Consider the following 18,845-nt stretch of genomic DNA (forward strand, 5'->3'; position numbering starts at 1 on the left):
TATTAAAGTAACATTTGTGATTCGTAATTAATATAAATTATAATATTACTATTTAAACGGTCATTATATTATAGCCTATTAGGTATTACATGATAATATAACGTTTCAAATTTATATAACTAAAATGAATAAAGAGAACTAATAATACGATTACAGCATTTCGTTTTCAAATCCGGTTTAGCCGGTTTGGGCCAGTTTGTTGTTAGTTTTAATTTCTTGACCACTATATTGCCCGCGCTGCGTTCCGTCTCAAGTTATATTTTTGTTCTATAAAAAATATAATAAGAAGTAAACCCTATCACTGTGCATTGTTTGCAACATGCCAGTGTAATTCAAATTGCTTTCTTCTGTGTATATTTATTTTCTAATCCAACCATTGTTTGTTCTTGAAGTCCGAAGTAATTTTATACCAATAATGAATCTATTATTATTTGTATAAATAATGGGTGTTTTATATTTATGACTTACTAATTTTATTTATACTAAATTAACTTGTACTATTATATTACCATTTTCTTTATATTTTATTTATAACATACTCATGTTGTTTTCTTCTAAGGTACTCTTGGTTGTGATTTGATTTGAAAATGTTAAAATCACATGAAATAAATATCAAGAATAATAATTTTATGGCCAGTTTTGATTTTCACTAATTTATTTATGCTCTATTGCAAACATTACCTACTTAACTCTAAATCGAAGGTCTTCCGTATCAAAGTATGACTTTCTTATAAGACATAAATAAAAAACTATGTAGGTGTTATATGATCAAGGTGTCTCGTGAATGGTAAGGTTCTGTTTAAATATAAAACAGGAAAATTCATTATATTAAAAATAAGTTAAGCAGAGCAGTAGCCAATTATTTAAGTGTAATGTTAATGTGTAAATTAAATCTGAAACCAGAATCAAAATGTATAATATTACTAAATAAATTCGGGTGGGGTAATTCAATTAATTCTTCAGATTAATTTGAAGTCTGCACAATTAAGTAAACCAGTCAATCTGGATTTAATTAAAAAACTAATCGGTTATTCATTTGACTAAATTGACCGATTGATGATAGAAATAACTGACTGGTTAGTAGGTTATAAAACCCGTTCGTTTATTCCATCACTACAAAATAGAAACTAGATTAAAGAGCTAATAGCAGAAAGCACACGGTCCTATTGTATGTATAGTAGCTGTTTATAAAATGTCTTTCCAACAACCAATAAAAAGAATTACCACTAGTTCTGCAGCAAACTTTAACTATAAAAAAGTAGTAATTGAAAATAATTACATAAAATGAGTGATTGAAAATAATATATATTATGTAACAATTGCTTGCTGTTATGATAATAAAATAAAAGTAACTATTTAATTGAACTTCGCGTACTTATGTATGTGGTCTTATACTGTGAAGCGGGTTTGACAGAGGTAGTGGTGGGGTGTAGAAACTATACATATAATATTTATATCTTCTGGTTAAAATTCTATCATGCTAATCATAAGTAATGAATATATGTCTACCATTCTTTATAATACATTAACATAATAATAAACTGTTAATTATTATGGCCCATTTTTGTGTTCGTTACTGTACTTTACACCTGTAATAATCTTTTACCAGACTGTACTTCTTCAGAACAGCTGATTTTGTTGGAACAATGAAAGCAGAAAAGTGGCAAAGCTGAAACTGTTTTGTAAACAAATAACAGCTGGACTTTAAAAGGTTGACTCACACCTAGGGCCAGGCCAACACAAATCAAATCACCACAACAAAGACGATGCTGCTAAGGTGCCAAGCTACGGGATCAAGTGAATGGCCTTCAGAGAAAATTTAAAGTGATCTTCTCGTGAGTCCAGAGGAAGAGTGGGAGCAAGTGAATTGTGATGATCTCATAGTCGGCAAACAAAGAAGGTATTTAATTTCTAAGAGTGCGTACAGTACTACTCGTCTTCATTTAATGTTTTTAATATAATACCACGGAAATTCGTCAAGGAGCTATTTTTGTGAACTAGGTAGGGGACATTGGGTATAATATTACTTTGCTTTTATTTTATTATTTGTAATGCTTGTGAGTTGTAAAGGAATTACTTCTGGATATTTTGTTTGTGTAGTTAATGACAATGTAATAAGCACCTTGCTAAATATTTTATTTGTAAATGAGATTATATTTGTAAATACGTCCTCTTTAATTAATACCTTTTTAAATAAGGCCATTTACTGAATAAATTTCTTTTAAAATAATTTCATGTACTAACTAAATATCTTTAGGTATTAAGTGATAAGGTTTAATCCTCTTAGGACCAAACAATTTTTCTGTAAGACTTTTTATGAGTGATTTTTAAGAAAATTTTATATGTGCGAAAACTACCAGACCAAAACACTAAAATACGTATCACTTAAAGATTAAGATTTTAGATGAAATTTTAAGGATTCTTTTAGAGATTATGTGGGTAGGGTACGATAAGCGGACCCGTTTTTTTATATCGAAGAACATAGTCATCGATACCTAATATTCGCATCTCAAATCCTAGACTATCAATCGATATAAAAGTACCTATAGTACTCAATAACAATCATATGTTTTTAAAAATAAAAATATGAACTTAATATTTACAGTGATCAAACAAATTATGATAACCAAAATTAAGAAAACTGAAGACGACCATATTTACTCCTCTCACAGTTACAGTTGTTTCTTTCCCACAAATTTCACATAATGGGTTTTTCGGTACGAGTCCAACTTGTTGAAGACACGAAAAAGCAACGTCGCAGCGTTGTATAGTTTTCTAAAATAGACTGGGTTTTTAATAATCAAAATTACTTATGTAAAATTGAAATATTATCCTATGTGTTTTATTTTAGAGTGTTTACAGGCTGTTGATATAGATTATTTAAGTTAATAGTTCAAAATAATTAATCAGTATCGATTGATTGTATCTATGGTTATGATTAAGTAATATCGTTTGCCAATTTCAATATAAAAAGCCGGATCTGCTTATCGTACCCTACCCCTAGTAGGCGTACCCTACCCCTAGTAGGCGTACCCTACCCCTAGTAGGGAGTATGTTATTAAGCACAAAAATGATATTTATACTAGGTATTTCATTTCATTTGATTTATTTTTACGGGCAAAACAACTTTTTACAGAGCGTAACAAATTTAGAACAAATACAGATATGAACAATAATAATATCAAAATAAATGACAATAAGTATAACAAAAATAAACCAATTGCAATAATAATAATAACCATAAATAACAAAGCATTAACTGTGAAAACAATAACAATAAATAAAAAGATAACAATAGACTTTATTTACACAATTCATAGGTTACGTTTCAAGGAAGGAAAAGTAGAGTAGAAGAAGTTGAGGTTAGAGGGTATGGTGTTCCCATGATGCTGGACTTGGACATCCAAAATAAGGGATGAAGTAAACGTCACTCACAGGTCTTTGACAGAGGACTCTCTGGAAATTTCACTACCTTATAATGAGTAGTCAAACAGGAGTGGAGTATGTTCTGGTATGTTCAAAAATAAAAACAGGTCAGTCAATGAGAACACCACTTCATCTAGATTACACTGGATGGCTCCTGGGTGAACCAGACAGAGCTATGTATAGGTGTTTCTGATGTCAGAAAGATTCAAAAATGTATTTTTTTTAACATCTTTGTCACTAACTTTTTTGGATGTCTTCAGATAGACGTTATCTCCACATTCCGGGCGTCGGGGTCTGTGATAGTGTCAGATTACAGGTGCTGCTCTAAGAAGATGGTGAAGTGGAGCTAATTTCAATATTCAAGCGGACAAGGTTTTTTTACCAATTCTGACAAACAATATAACAATTATAACTATTGAATTTTCCGGTTTGAATTTGACGGTAACTGGTGACCACGCTGCACTCCGAGTATGCTGCTATGTATAGCGCTAGTGCCATAGCATAATCCTGACCACAATCTGTCACTATTCTTGTAACTGTTCCTAGTATTCACTGAACTAATGTATATGCTCCACAAGACTTAGTTTATTAAAAGTTTTACTTATATAAACTATTTACACACTTTGTTTCTTACTCATGATATTTTTCGAAGCATGCACCAAAGCACATGCCAGGCTGACCTAGGCAAGTTGCACAGCACTACAGTGTTTTCTTGTTTCACTTGGTTTGGCAACAGGTGCGACAATTTTTTTGGTATTCTGTTAGCTGAAGTTCAGCCTTCACTTTTTTTGGGATTTTGTGAATGTCAAGTCATGCCCTATTCTTAGCTGGGCTCTAAACAGACCCATATAGGTGGCAAGAGTGATCGAATTAATTCAAGTTTAAATTCATTTTCCTGTGGTATTTGATGTGCAGATTATGCGCGTTTAGTAAATCATTTAAAGAATGTCAATGAAAACTTTTTTGTACCAGCGCACCACTATTTCATTCTGAAATTCGGTGCTTATATAGGTCACAACATGCCTGTCACACGACTTTCCTATCGTGATGCTATTCCCATACATCGCCACGGTCTCACCTTTCTATAGTTTGGCAGTCTGTATCTCATTTGGGACATTTTTTCTGTCGAGCTGCAAAGTCCCGGTGCAATACATATTCTGTGCAAGGAGCTTTGAGGCCAGTGAATAACTGTTGTAAAAGTTATCCATTAAAATGGAGTGGCCATTATGCAATTTTTCTTTTACCAAATGAAGTACAACCTTTTCCATATGATTTTTTCTCCCTACATCAGAATCTGAAGAACCAGCATACACATGAAATTTGAGTATCAATCCAGATTGTTCTGTAAGTGATTACAATTTCACACTGTACTTGTGACGTTTTCCTTTTATGTACTGGCGGAAATGTAGACGGCCTCGCCAGAGAATCATCACCTCATTTAATGAAAGCTCCCTATGTGGGTGGATAATACACATAATTCATTTTGTTATTGAAGTGGGTGACAACAAACTAGATTTTACCCATACTAGACTTTTCCTGGTGGTTTGGATTATGAAAGTGGAAACATTTTAAAATATTAAAAATCTATCCCTATATGTAAATCATGCATGTAAATTAAATAATTTATCAGTCTTCCAATAATCCTGGAGACGATTCAATCTAATAGTTCCAGTGTGACAAAATACAACAACTCAGCCATTGTTATATCTTTCCATTTGTTAATTCGAGAATGTGGGATCAGTTCTAGTATACTGAATACTTAATATACAACAACTGTATACTTGAATACAGCAACTAATTTAATTTTTTGTAAGTGTTCTCTAAGAACCTCAGCTGTTTTAATATTAGCACCTGTAGAGGAAGAGATTAGATTCACAGACTGTGGTAATTGCTAACATAATAATTAACCATGATTGGGAAGGTTGAATTATTATCCATTCTACACATCTGTTACAACTGTTGTTCCATACTTATATGCATTAAAATTAGTGGTGTGGTAGTTTCAGTAACTATTTTGTTTTTCGATTGTCTTAAAAATAATTTTGAATAGTCAATGTTTAACATAATACAAAAAATTCTACCCCGTCCCAGTTTTTAATTCTATACATTTTGGCTGTGCTTCCATAAGAAACTGGAAAAATAGTTTGTTACAAATATGTATATTGACACTGCAAAACAGTTGTAAACATCAATATTATTATACAAGTATTCCCTCTATAGTCTGTGTCTCCAGTAATCTGGCCAGTAGACAAAGGTAGTGTAAGAATGCCTGTGTCGTCTTTCAAGTCACTGCGTTTTGATGTGTGAGAGAGTGGGGAATAGCTATCTGTCATCATAGCAGTCAATTTGCGATCCCAGCTCATAACGACAGTGACTTTAACAGCATTGTTTTCCCGTTTTTGACTAGTGTACATACAATATAAGAAGTTTGTGAGATAATTTGGTGATAATTTTATTTTTTTTTTGCTTATTGTACCATTCATAATTTATGGTGGTTAGTATTTGTAGTGTGTTAAGTTGATAAATTTTGTACTATATAGTTAATGGTAGTGACACAGTGAGGTTCTACTGTACTGTGACTTTATTTGTGGTTTGAAATATTATCTGATACAGTAATTAGCATTTTTATTAGTTTACTTTAAAAATGCTGAAAAGTGAAAAACATAAAACTCTAAATTTAATTAAAAATGCAACTAGCGACAGAGTATGGCGTGGAACAGGAAAATATACACGATATCAAGAAAAACAAAGAAAAAGTTAAAGCGTTTTTGAAAGAAAATTATCTTTCGGTTAAATGGAAACTTTAAAAACTGGTGAGAATCCACATGTAGAAGAGTGTCTTTTTTGCCTGGGTTTTATAAGAAAGAAACATACACGCACCATTGTCAGGAGAGATGATACAAGAAAAAGCTAAATATTTTTATAAATAAATAACAAAAAAGATCATTTTCGAGCTAAATAATGTTGGTTAGAAAAATTCCAATAACATTATGGAATTCACCTGCTTACTTTTAGTGGTGAAAAACTATGTTATGATGAATCTGCAGTTGAACCTTAAAAACAAAAGTTTCTAAAAGTTGTCAGTGATTCGAAGCTTGGTAACCAAACCCGGTGTATAATGTCAATGAAAGTGGAGTTTTTTTGAAACTTTTACCTAAAAAACCACTTTTGCATGAAGCTGAAGCTAGTGCTCCAGGCTGGAAAGTTCCAAAAGAATTTTAAACCTTCTTGAACTCCTAAATTTTAAACCTAAATTGAAAACTTCAGTAGTTTATGTTTTACTATTACACATTTTGATAACTATATTTATTAATTCTAATTTCAAGTTGTTTCATCTAAACTTTAAGTTTGAATATTTTTATATTCATTCATAATTTTATTTTTTATGCAGCCTCAACTTTTGGTCAAGTTTAAATGTGATATTTTTCTTTTCTGATGTTGTTACATGTTACTTAATATGTGCATTATTATTTAAAACTGTAATAAGGTGACATCCAATTTAAAAACTATATTATTATGTATAGAAGATTTCACAATTATAAATATACTATTATGTAATTTTACCTAGAACTAAACAAGTGTGAATGGAAAAATGTTCATTTATAATGAATTTATACAGTCTAAAAGTTCTATGTTATGAATTAAGTAAGGTATGGTAAAAGTTTAAAGTGCATATAAGTTATAGTTTATATTTAATCATGTAACAGATCTTTATTGATTGGCTTGTTTGTCTGCTTGTTTGGAGACTGTTAAGGCCCACTTGGGGTCATCAGCTTACAAGAGTTGACAGATGCGTGTATGTTTAACAATGAACAAGCAGGTGTCTGCAGAAGTGTGAGGTGTTTGAGTATGAATAAGTGAGGAGTGTCGAGCGGCAGCCTGCTAAGTGGGTTATTGATCCTGAGTCTTTGTCCTGTTACAGATGGGGACAATGTGAGTACAACACTGCCTTCCTCGCCTTCTCCGGCCCAGTCCCCTCAACATGGGCAGAGTCAAGGATAGAGAATCGGCCTTCAAAAAACAGAACTACCAAGAGTTGCGGAAACATCACCTCGAGGAGAAAACGCTCTTCATTGATCCTACTTTTCCAGCTGTTGATTCGATAATTGGGACATCAAGTATTCCGCCGAACATACAATGGAAGAGGCCGTCTGTAAGTTTTAATATGTAACTCTTTGTAATCGAATTTGGCCAGCCAATACTTGAGTGGAGTGATAAATTGATAATCTAGAATCAGTTATAGTTACACTAATCTTGTTTTAGTTTTAGAATAATCATTAACCGTAGAACTACGGTTGCTATATGGTAATGTAGGAAAAATATGAGATTTTAGCTGACAAGTTTCATGGGATAATAGAATCTGAGAGTGACCTCCAGAAAACATATAAAACAATGTCAGGTTAGTTGTACCATTTATAACTCAAGAATGGCTGTACCAATGTATAGTGATCTCTGATTTGTTGGATACCTCTCCACTCCGAATAGCAGAACTGTTATAATATTATAAAAGTTCACTGGAAAAATCACTGGTAAATAGAAAAAGAAAAAAAGATTCTTATAAAATAGAAAAGATTGAAAGATCCTGCTAAATGCAATAACTGTTCTGTGTTAACATTGTTTTATGACAGCTCAACCATAATGTTTAATTATTTTAACCACTATTTTCAATTATTTTGTTTACATTTATAGTCTTGAAAGCATGGAGTAAACTTGATAATAACAACACTTCTTATATCAGCCTTTTCTGTAACCACTGTTGACAACAGAGAAAGAAAATGTCCAGATAATATACTTAAAAGTTTTAGTAAGAATATACTTTTAACTGTACATTTTAACAAGTATTAAGTATGCAGTGCTTGGTCAGTACTGTAATGCAGGTTCTAACATTTACTATAAATTTAAAGACTATTATAAAACCCATCTTAGTTGTCTTTTGACAGAAGTAGGCTTCTTAGACCAATGTATGCAACAATGGCACAAAAAATACTAAGACCTGAATAAATTACAATGACATAAATATACACTTTTTGATATATTTTCTTGATTGTGGTAACAAGGCAAACTCAACTTTGGCCTTGAAAATATAATTCACTCGAACCAGAAGTGCTCATATTTCTGCAAAGTCTATTGTCTTAAATTGTGTATGAAACAATGGTAAACTGCTAGTTCAATTGTAAAATCAAATAATTTGATAATATTATGCATATATTCCCCAAGTATTTTGTAGGACTTTCCCTTATTTGTTTTTATATTTCAATATTGCAAAGCACACCAAAACTATGTAAAAAGAGTAAAAACTAATAATTGGGCCCTTATAATTGGGCTTTATGTCTGTAAGGGCTACCTTTTGCGGGAATTTACATATTTAAAGTATATATTTTAGTAGTAATTATTGTTAGTTGTAAGTAATTATTGTTTATTTATGAACTGTTTTAATCATGTGTTATTTGTTTGATTTCATTTGAAATTGAGTTTGTATATTCCTGCAATAAAGAGAGTTTTCTATTCTATTCTATTCTAATATTTATAAAACAAAATTCTTGTTATGATTTTTATTTACTAAACTATAGAGACTATGGATAAAATAAATAAGCCTTTACAATACTTCTTATTCAAGTAAAAAGTTAAAAACAACCATATTGTTAACATCAACTGTTTGATAAAATTAACTTAATTTCCTTGTAAATTGTAAAGGGTAGAAAAAAATTGAATTAAAAAATAATTTTTTAATTGTTATGAAATGAAATCAATCCTAAACTGAACTGAGATGACTTGTTTACGTTTTGTCTGGAAACATAATAAACAAGTTGAATCTTCTCAATTTCTGCCGTGGGAAACTGTCCCACGGGCTTATCATTTCCAAGAAGACAACTGGTTTATCCAGCAGCCAAACCAACCGGGGCTGAACCAGAAAGAGTCTGTAATGTCATAGTGAAACATAAGTTGATTTTGCGTTGATGCCCCAATCAATGAGATATATATATTGTGGAGATATATATATTGTGGAGATATATATATATATATATATATATATATATATATATATATACACACACGTAAGCAAGCAGGTCTGAGAAGCTTATTTCGGTCAAAAAGTAAATAACTATGGCCATTGAAGTTTATTCCAGTATTGAGGTATTTCTGATGCCACTTTTGAGTTTATCTAAAAGGTTTACTTCAGTAAAAAGAAACAACTAATATGTGTTTTGAAAAATGTCTTTAAAGTCTGTAGCAACAGTTAGATAGTAACTTTGTCTTTAATATCTGCATTACACTAATGGTCAAGCACTGTACACTTGATATTTGTTAAAATTTACAGTTAAAAGTATAGTTTTACTAAAATTTCCTATTTAATAAATTATCTTGATAACCTCTATGCTCACCAGTGATTACATAGAAGGTTAAAATAAGAACTTTTACTTTTAAGCTTACTCAATGCTTTCATTACTATAAGCATAGAGACATTTAAAATGGAACTTAAGTTAATTTGACATATGATTGTGTTGTCACATTATAATGCTTTTTTTTGTTCTCTTAGGACAAGAAGCTTATAAATTGCACTTAGTCCTGTAAAAACCTTTGCTTTTTTATTTATTTATTTATTTACATTCTGTTGTACATTATCATAGAGATAAGAACAAGGGTCATGGAAGGCTAGTATCATAACTATTTTACGAGAAATAGGAATGATCTGTTGCTGATGAAGTGTAAATACACAAGCACGCAAAGTAGCTTTAGGTATCTGGGAATCAAATTGTACAATGCTTTACCTGAACATATAAAAATATTATCTACGGCCTAGGTTTGAAACCTCCATAAAAAACATGTTGCTTAAGAAGTTGTATATATAGTGTAAATGAATTTTACAATGCTAGTAATAGTATGCTTCTTTAACTAGTTTCACATTTATAACTTGTTGATGTTTGTTATACACTTTTGTAGTGTCCTGACAATAAATGATTTGATTTGATTTGATTAGTATGGAATATTTTGTCAAGTTAATATAAAAACTGTTTCACTGCTGACATTCATTGTTATTAGTCCACTCATAAAATTCTTTCAGTTGGTAAAACGGATGCTCCAGTAACCAGTTCTTCAGTCTTTGTACAAACTGCTGTTTTTTCAGTCTTTCTAAGGTGTTCTGGGAGGGCGTTCCATAACTTTGCTCCTGCGTAGGTAGGTTTCTTCTCTGTCATAGTGAGTCGGGTGTACTGGGAGTTGGTAGTTGGTGGCATGCCTAGTATTGTAATTGTGCACCGGTTCTTGCTGCTTCAGGTGACTTAATATGGAGAAAGGTGATAGTTTCAAGATGTAGAGATTGGACAACAGTGAGAAATTCTTAGATCTTTAAATGGATGCCTGCAGGATTCCCTTTGCTGGAGGTTGCTAAGAATTCTGATTGCTCTCTTCTGATGGACTACGAGACGTTGCATGTTATTCGCTGAGGTGCCTCCCCAGGCCAGCAATCCCATATCGAAGGTGACTTTCGTATAGGGCGTGGTAAGCAGTCTTGGCTGTTGCTGTGTCACATGTACTTTTTTATCCTGCGAATTACATATAATGCTGTGCTCAACTTTTTGCACAGAGAGTCTATGTGGTCTGTCCATGTAAGGCGGTTGTCAATTATTATGCCCAGGTACTTTGAAGTGTCTGTTAACTCCAGCACTGGTAGTCTCCCTGCAATTTCCTTGTGTCCTTCCTAGAACCAGCTGTTTAGTTTTATTTTCATTTACGACAAGGTCATTTCCATGACTATATTGAAAAGCCATATTCAGAGCAGTGTAAGCAGCTATTTCAAGTTGATCTGGTTCTTTTTTACCTAGTAGGAGCACTGTATCGTCTGCATACATCAGCGTTTGTCCGAGATTTTGCATGAAGCTAGGTAGGTCATTTGTGTATAAAGACCGGTCCTAATACAGAGCCTTGAGGTACACCACCGTGATGGGCTGTGGTACTGACTTTATTTGACGTGTTAAATTGTTTGAGGTGTGGTTTATTTCTACCATTTGGTTTCGTCCTGTCAGGTAACTTTTTATCCAGTCATGTGATTTTCCATTTATTCCAAAAGTCGTCAGTTTTTCTAAGAGATGTCCATGACTAAGGCAGTCAAATGCCTTACTGTAGTCAATTAGAATGGCAGTGGCTGTGTTACCTTCTTCCAATTGGTCTGTTAAAAAATTCCCACCAGGCTAATAAGAGCTGTTGTTGTTGATCTTCCAGTCAAAAACCCATGTTGGTGGGGTGTCAGAAGTTGATTAGTTATTATGTGATGGAGCAATCTGTTTAGTACCAATTTTTCAATAACTTTGGAGAAGGTGGGTATTAATGAAAATAGGGCGGTAGTTAGCTGCTTGTGTAGTGCATCCTTGCTTATATTTAGGGTACACTTTGGCTAGTTTAAGTGCTGTCGGGAATATTCCAGAATTAAAAGATTTATTTATTATGTTAATTAAAGGTCCAATTAGTTCTTCTTTACAAACTTTCAAAAGTTTTGTTGAGACATTATCATATCCAGCTGAGGTTTAGTTTTCAATGATTGGATAATTTGATCTATTTCTTTTCGGGTTGTGTGGTGCAGAGTGAAATTTGGTATGTCTGGGTTTGGGGCTGGTAGGATTTTGTGGTTTCTTGGCTGTTTACTGTTTAGTATAGTATCTTCAGCTACGTTTATGAAAAATTTATTGTAATCTGCAATTTTTGTGGGATCTCTTATGAGTTTTCCCTGTACGTCTAGTGCTGCGGGAAGGTGCTTTTTCCTCTTTTGGCTTTCTCTCTGAGTTTATAAACCTACCAGACTGCACTGGATTATATTATCTGCTGATGAAAATTGTTTTTATGTTATCTTGGCGTCTAAGATGTTTTAGTCGTAGGTCGTACTCTTTTTTTTAGAAGGGCTACATTTCTTTTGTCAGTTTCATCTCCTGTAGTGTTGTACAAATCTTGGGCTTCAGTGAATTGCCTCCTCAGATGAACTGCTATGGGGTCAGTTAAAGTTTGTATGGCCCGCTTGGTCCTCTTTTTCAATTTTATTATGGGACAAGTTGAATTTGATGGTAAAAGAAAGGGTACTGTTAAAGTTATTTGTATGATTCTTCTACATCATTCGTATGGAAGACTGATGTCCAGTCTTGCTGACGGAGCAAAGTTTTCAAGTTAAGCAGATTTCTGTTGCTCATGTTTCTGCGCTCAGTAGCAGGTGGGGGTAGGTATGTGTTTGTTTCCATTTAATGGTGCAGAGTTGACCAGTGTGATCCGAGATGGCCGTATTTATGACTTCAACGTGAATCTTTTCTGGTTCGAGGTTAGTACAAACACAGTCAATGGATGTCCTTGAAGTCGGCGTTATCCTTGTTGGTGGTATAAGTCAAGACAATGGATGTTGTGACTAGTCAGGATTTCATTCATTAAAGTGTAGTCATTCTTTTTGGTCAGGCTGTCAATGTTAATGTCACCCATTATTAATACTGGTTGGTTTCGTTGGTATGCTTTCCAGTACTTCAGCTAGAATTTCCAGGCTGGCTTCCAGGTTTCCATTTGTTCTGTAAACTCCAACAAGAAAGAGATGGGACCTACCAAGGGTAATCTTAGCAATAGCTATTTCGCATACCAATTCTGTACTGCAATTGTATGTGTTAATTATGTCAACATGACGGTTTTTAAAGATTCTTTTTGCAAATATAGCAGCTCCTCCCCTTTTGGTGGTGTTTCCTACAGTATTCGGCAGTGAGTATATACCCAATAAGTCTTGTATTTTGCAGTGATTCAATTTTTTGTCCATGTTCTGTTTAGGATCACGAAGTCTGGTTTTAATTCAAAAAGAAGGGTGTTTAGGGCGCTCTATTTTGTTGGATATCCTGTCGGTGTTTTGGTGTAGGAAAGTGGAGGGTTCTTTTCTTTTGTCTGTTCTTGTGCAGGTTGTACATTTTGTTGTAATGTCCAAACATGTTTGTGATTAATGGTTTGTTCAAGGAGATAATTTGGATTGTTTATGGGTTCTTTGATGCAATGAGGCATTTTTCTGAAAACTCTTGATTTGTATTTGAGATTCCCATTTTTCCCGGTGAGCAGGGGCTAAAAAAGAGTTGTTTACTTGATGTTCGTTGTTTGAATTGGATTCTTCCATTCTAGTTTCAGGAATAGATCTTTTGGTTGTAGATAAAGAGTATGATGGTGAAAAGTATACTTGGTCTTTGTAAATTTTGTCTATTATCTTATAATATTCAATATTTTCAGCAAAAAATCCCTCAAATGTTTCATTTTGTGCTTTAACTCTAGATGTGCAGGGTGGTGTCTTTATAGGTTGCTGAGGGGGTTTGTTCAGATTTTCAGCTTCATTTATTGAAGAGTTTTTGTTCTCTATGTACCATCACTTTCACTTGGATCATTTGAGAGTCTTCGTTATCACTTGCTGGAAGTGATGAGTGTGGTATTTAGTTTAGTCAGGTTCTGGTCATTTTTAGCTGCTCCTGTGAAGGTTGAAATGTTTTTTACATTTTTTTACTTGCATGGAGATGCTGAATTTATTTTTTAGTTTTCTTATTTTGACATTTCAGCCTGTTTATGACGTTGAGTGGAGTTGTATTTTCTTTCCTGTTTACTTAAATGCTCAGAAACAGTTTTTGTGTTTGTTTTTGGGGGGATTTCACCTCTTGTTTAAGTAGGTTGTACTTTTCCTTGAGTTGGACTATCTCTATCACCAGCGGGTGGACTGTGCTGTTGAAAATTGTGAAGAATCTGTTTGAGTAGCACTTTCCTTAAGATTTTTTTCTTCATTGTGGAAATATTCGTGTGAGTTTATTTTCCTTTTTAACATCAGTATTTCTGCTTCCGAAGTGACAGGATTGGGTTAAGGATGGGTTAGGTTAGGGAGTAGGGGCCACCTCCTATTGAGATCCACGAGGAAGAATTAGGGCACTACATCTCAAAGTCATGTCTCCCCGGAAGAAGGGAAGGCCAGCTCTGAACCAGCCTCTCCAGTCAAAGTAGGCAGGGGGTGGCACACCCTTGTTGAGACTAGCAAGAACCTCTGAGGTTACGGAACAAACTCCACCAACTCCAACAGTCATCTCCCACAGTTGACTAAACCTATTGAATTGCCCATGAACCCCAGAATCTCAACATTTGTGGTTAGTGATGTGCCGCTACTGGACATCCATAAGGTTGCCCAGATTCAAATTACACATCGGTTTTTGCTGTGTCCAGTGGTGGGTTCAACTGGAAGGTATAAACCAGCCAGAAGTGATCCCTGCTGGGTTAGAATAAATTCTTTAAAGATAGTTTTAAATTAAAAGATTTTCAAGTGCTACAGCTTACCACATTATTGTGCAGGAAATCTGTTCCGACCCACGGCTGTTTGTGGACATAGAGACATCACGCGTGGTTCGGCCAGGAGAGCTCAGCTGTAATTGGGTTGTATCAGCATGCGCAGTGTTGGCCGGCGTACGCGAACTGTGTAACAGGGTGAGTTTCTATGACCAAACACCACCTCTTATACACTGTTTCTGAATTTTGAGTCGCAAGCCTGAATTTGTAATTTTGTGAAGAAGCTTAAAGTCTGCATCTCTTCTCCACTTTTGACTGTTCACTTTACACCTATTTCTGAATATAATTACAGTTGGATTGAATTTTATTAATAGAGTTTTAAGATTTTGACCTGACAAATAAACAGTTTAATGAGTACAAAATAAAACCTTGAAAGTTATTTAAAATAGAGTACTTACATTTCGTATGAATTATGCAAGGTCAGTATACAGCAAATACTGTATTTATTTAGGAATAAAATACAAAACAAAACTGGAGAATTCACAGAACTGACAAGGAGAAATTATTGGAATGTAATATGTCATCTCTTTTGCTTGAATAAACAGGTTTGCTTAAATTAGTTCTACGTTTTATATCTTGGTATAAAAATTAATTAATCAGCTGTGACTTCTGACTTTTAAAATAGACACATTTAATTTGGCTGGGTATTGATTATTACACAGGCTTCTGGTTGTAGAGACTCTGTAAGGTGCTTACTCCTCATCTTGAAAATATTGTTTCTATTTCCAATTATTGCTTTAGTTACAAAAATGTAACTTTTTATGCTTTTTACAATAGTATAAATTCTTGGAATAAAAAAATTAAATCAATTTGTATCTGCATTAATTCTTAAAACTGATTATAAAATGTGTTAGAATGTTAACTGAAATAGAACTTAAGCAAACTAACATAAATTTTGTAAAGCTAATTACATGCTTAGGGAAAGTAAAGAAAGTTATGTTCACTGCTCTAGGGGTTAATATTTGTCAGCTGAACTGCCTCGAGTTGTGGGTTCTGGATCCTATTACTATTACACATGACATAACCTAATGGTGAACCATGAGATATATGAGGATATCTATAACCACAAAATAATATTTTTTATTCATTCAACAATAAAAGAGCCTGTTATGTATTTTTGAATTATTGCAAAAAGCATATGTGTTATATTTTAATGACCCATTCTTTGTTGACAATAGTGAAACATGTTTTAAAAAGTGCTATACATCAATTGATACTTGCAATTTTTTTACATTTTTTTGGGGCTATTATTTTATAAGATTAAGATGTCTTTTTTACACACAAGGTATTTGTTGCCTTTATTTTGTGTTCTTATTCACCATGAATAAAATCCTATAATATTGAAATACAGATTTATTCCTTTAATCTTTTTATAACTGACAGGACAAGAAGTTAGTTATTAGCCAATAGAACTTTTGATTCCACTTGCAGGAACTGTCTGAGAGTAGAAAAAAAATAGGAAATGACTGTTTAAATGGAGCAATCAGAGCAATCCAATTTGTTTGCGAGATTATCAGATGCGTTTAGGGTTATTTGAGAATTGAAGATCAAGACTTATTAGAGTCGTAGTTTGAAGGGTAACCTCCCACTTCATACATTCAGTGTAAAACAGAAGTATGATATCATGAATTGAAGTACAAATCAAAGGTTATGCTTTATTATTTCAAGTTCAATACTGACCGTCTGTCATCTGACCTGTTGAAATAAAAATTCTGAATAGAAATGAGTCTCTTAAAGAAATGCACACCAAAAATGAAATCGTGTTTTGTGTTATTCAAATTTTTAGTAATTTAATATTGTGTTAGTACTATTACCTCAATTTATGAAAATAATTTTTTTAGCCTCTCGCATATGGGTCCAGTTTTATAAATTCCAGTAGACCTTGGCTTAAGCCATTCCAATATAAAAATAATATTTAATTTTATTATTTTATGTTTGAAGGGACTATCTAGGTATCTCAAGTAAATGGAACATGTAGATGGATTCAAAAGTTGGCAAAAATTAAGTGTATTATTAATTATAAATTATTAATAATTATCCTTGGACAGATAAATATAGTAACAGGCAACAATATAGCCGTAATAGTTCATTCCTGGGGTTGTCATGTCACCGGCAATTCTTATATAGCCTTCAAATAACTAATATTAATAACGATTTAATAAGTGATATGAAATTATTATCCCCAAACTTTTAAAGTTATTATTTAAAATTATAGATTAAGTAAAAATATTCCAACATAGAAAATTAAAGCAATATAACTTACTAAACAAAAATTAATATGAGATATCAAATTTAGTGTATTATAAAATGCAAATCACTCAGTGGCATATATAGAAAATTGTTGTTGACCTTCTGGGTGGTTGGTTGTGAAGGTATAAAACAGCCTCAAAAAAGTGGGCTTGGGAATCTTTCCTCAGAAAATCATTGACCTTTGATATCTCATATGTGTTCTAGCTGAAAAGAAACTATTAGGTTTAAATTTAATGTTTATATTGCAAATTTTCAGTAGGGAGGCTAGGGTGCTCAAATATTAAGAATTAATGAGTCTACATTTATAATCTTTAATATATCAACTGTTTTGTTATAGTAATATCATAATTTTTCATCAGTCAATTATTCAGGACAATCCAGAAAGTACTTATTTTTTGTGATTTGTCTTTTTAAATGGGCATTAAAAAAAATTGTCATATTTTCTTCAAATTTCCATGATTAATGTTGTGTATATTGTCACACCCACATTGACTGTCATATCTCTTATCAATGTTGTAATGGATCTTTTCGAAGTAATATATCTTATCAGCTGCTACTCTAGAATAAAGTGTTCATAGTTCTGATTGTAGGATAATAGTTTTGGCATTTTCTAATTGTTTTGATTCATAAAATCCAATTGAAGAGAGAATATAGTTTACTTTCTGTTTATTAATGTCCATGATGGACATTTACAATATTTAAACTACCTAATAATATAAAAACAATTCAAAATTACATCAAATAAATTTGTACTTGTTCCTTTTTGTAAAATCTTTTTTATGAAATGGAATAGACAGTTTATTTTTGACATTGTCTTGTTTTGAGATGAAATAAATACTATACAAGGGTATAATAATAATATAGTTTATTATGCTAGTTGGCTGAGCATTAACTAAGCCTATTGCTCAGGGGGATGGCAACATTTCTTTTCTTTCTGTCTGTTAAGATAAAGTTGACCTAATGGCCTGAAATTTGACTCAGAACTTTTTTCTCTATTGGCAACATTGAGTTTGATGATGATGTATGTTCCTTCATGAGATGAGATTGAGTGTTAGCGAAATTTTAACTTTCAGCAGGATATCTCAAGAACAAATTGGTCTATAGACTTGAAATATTGTATAGTTTGCAATCATTAAGAGGACTATTCTTCTTATGACCTATAGAATTTCAATTTTGCATGAAACTTTATTTCTTCATAAGAAAGATTGAATTGATATTGTGCTTGTTCGTCCATGTTACCTGGCTGATCGTTAGTGAAGCCTGTAATGCAGAGATATCTCAAAGAAATTAATGGGATTGGTCTAATTCTTCTTCAGAATGTCTACCTGTCTATCTATCTGTCGGTTTGTCTTTTTTTTTGCAGGATGTCTTGAGAACGAATTGAGCCATGGACTTGGCATTTTGCATGTAACTTCATTTCCGCACAGGCTACATTGTATACCATGTATAATACTTGTATCTGTATGAGATTTTGCCAAGCATGAGCATAGTCTAACTGTCCGCAGGTTATCTTGAAAATTAGTTCATCTCTAGATGTTAAATTTTGCATAAATCTTAATTTCTACATAAACATGATTGAATTCGATGATGGTGCATGTCTTTCAATGGTATTTGACTAAACATCGTTCAAACCTACCTCTCAGTGGGCTGCTAAATTTATCTTTTGTTGATGTGGGGATTTGAAAGATTTCTTTTCTGTCTTATTGCCTGTCTGGCCATAGGATATGTTGAGAATTAAATGAGCTATAGATTTGAAACTTTGTTTTGCACTTTTCAAGCTTAAAAGTCTGTTACTCATTTTAATACGAGGGAAAATTTCGCAATTAAATTATAAAGAAAATATATCC

General features: G+C 32.8%; 1 protein-coding gene across 2 annotated transcripts in view; it reads left to right on the plus strand.

Moving 5' to 3' along the window:
- The first annotated feature begins 1,627 nt into the window (after positions 1-1,627).
- The window catches only part of LOC124364503 (calpain-5-like), a 49,644-nt gene continuing 32,426 nt past the window's right edge, over positions 1,628-18,845 (plus strand). Inside the window, exons 1-3 of one of the 2 annotated variants that reach the window (XM_046820043.1) lie at positions 1,628-1,900; positions 7,349-7,579; positions 14,755-14,886. In XM_046820043.1, coding sequence (XP_046675999.1) covers positions 7,409-7,579; positions 14,755-14,886 — 303 coding nt within the window. In that variant the 5' untranslated portion in view covers positions 1,628-1,900; positions 7,349-7,408. Of the gene's footprint in view, positions 2,002-7,348; positions 7,580-14,754; positions 14,887-18,845 lie in introns of both variants that reach the window. The other variant, XM_046820044.1, reaches the window with a different exon arrangement.

Source organism: Homalodisca vitripennis, chromosome 6 (assembly GCF_021130785.1).
Source record: "Homalodisca vitripennis isolate AUS2020 chromosome 6, UT_GWSS_2.1, whole genome shotgun sequence".
Classification (NCBI taxonomy): Eukaryota; Metazoa; Arthropoda; class Insecta; order Hemiptera; family Cicadellidae; genus Homalodisca; species Homalodisca vitripennis.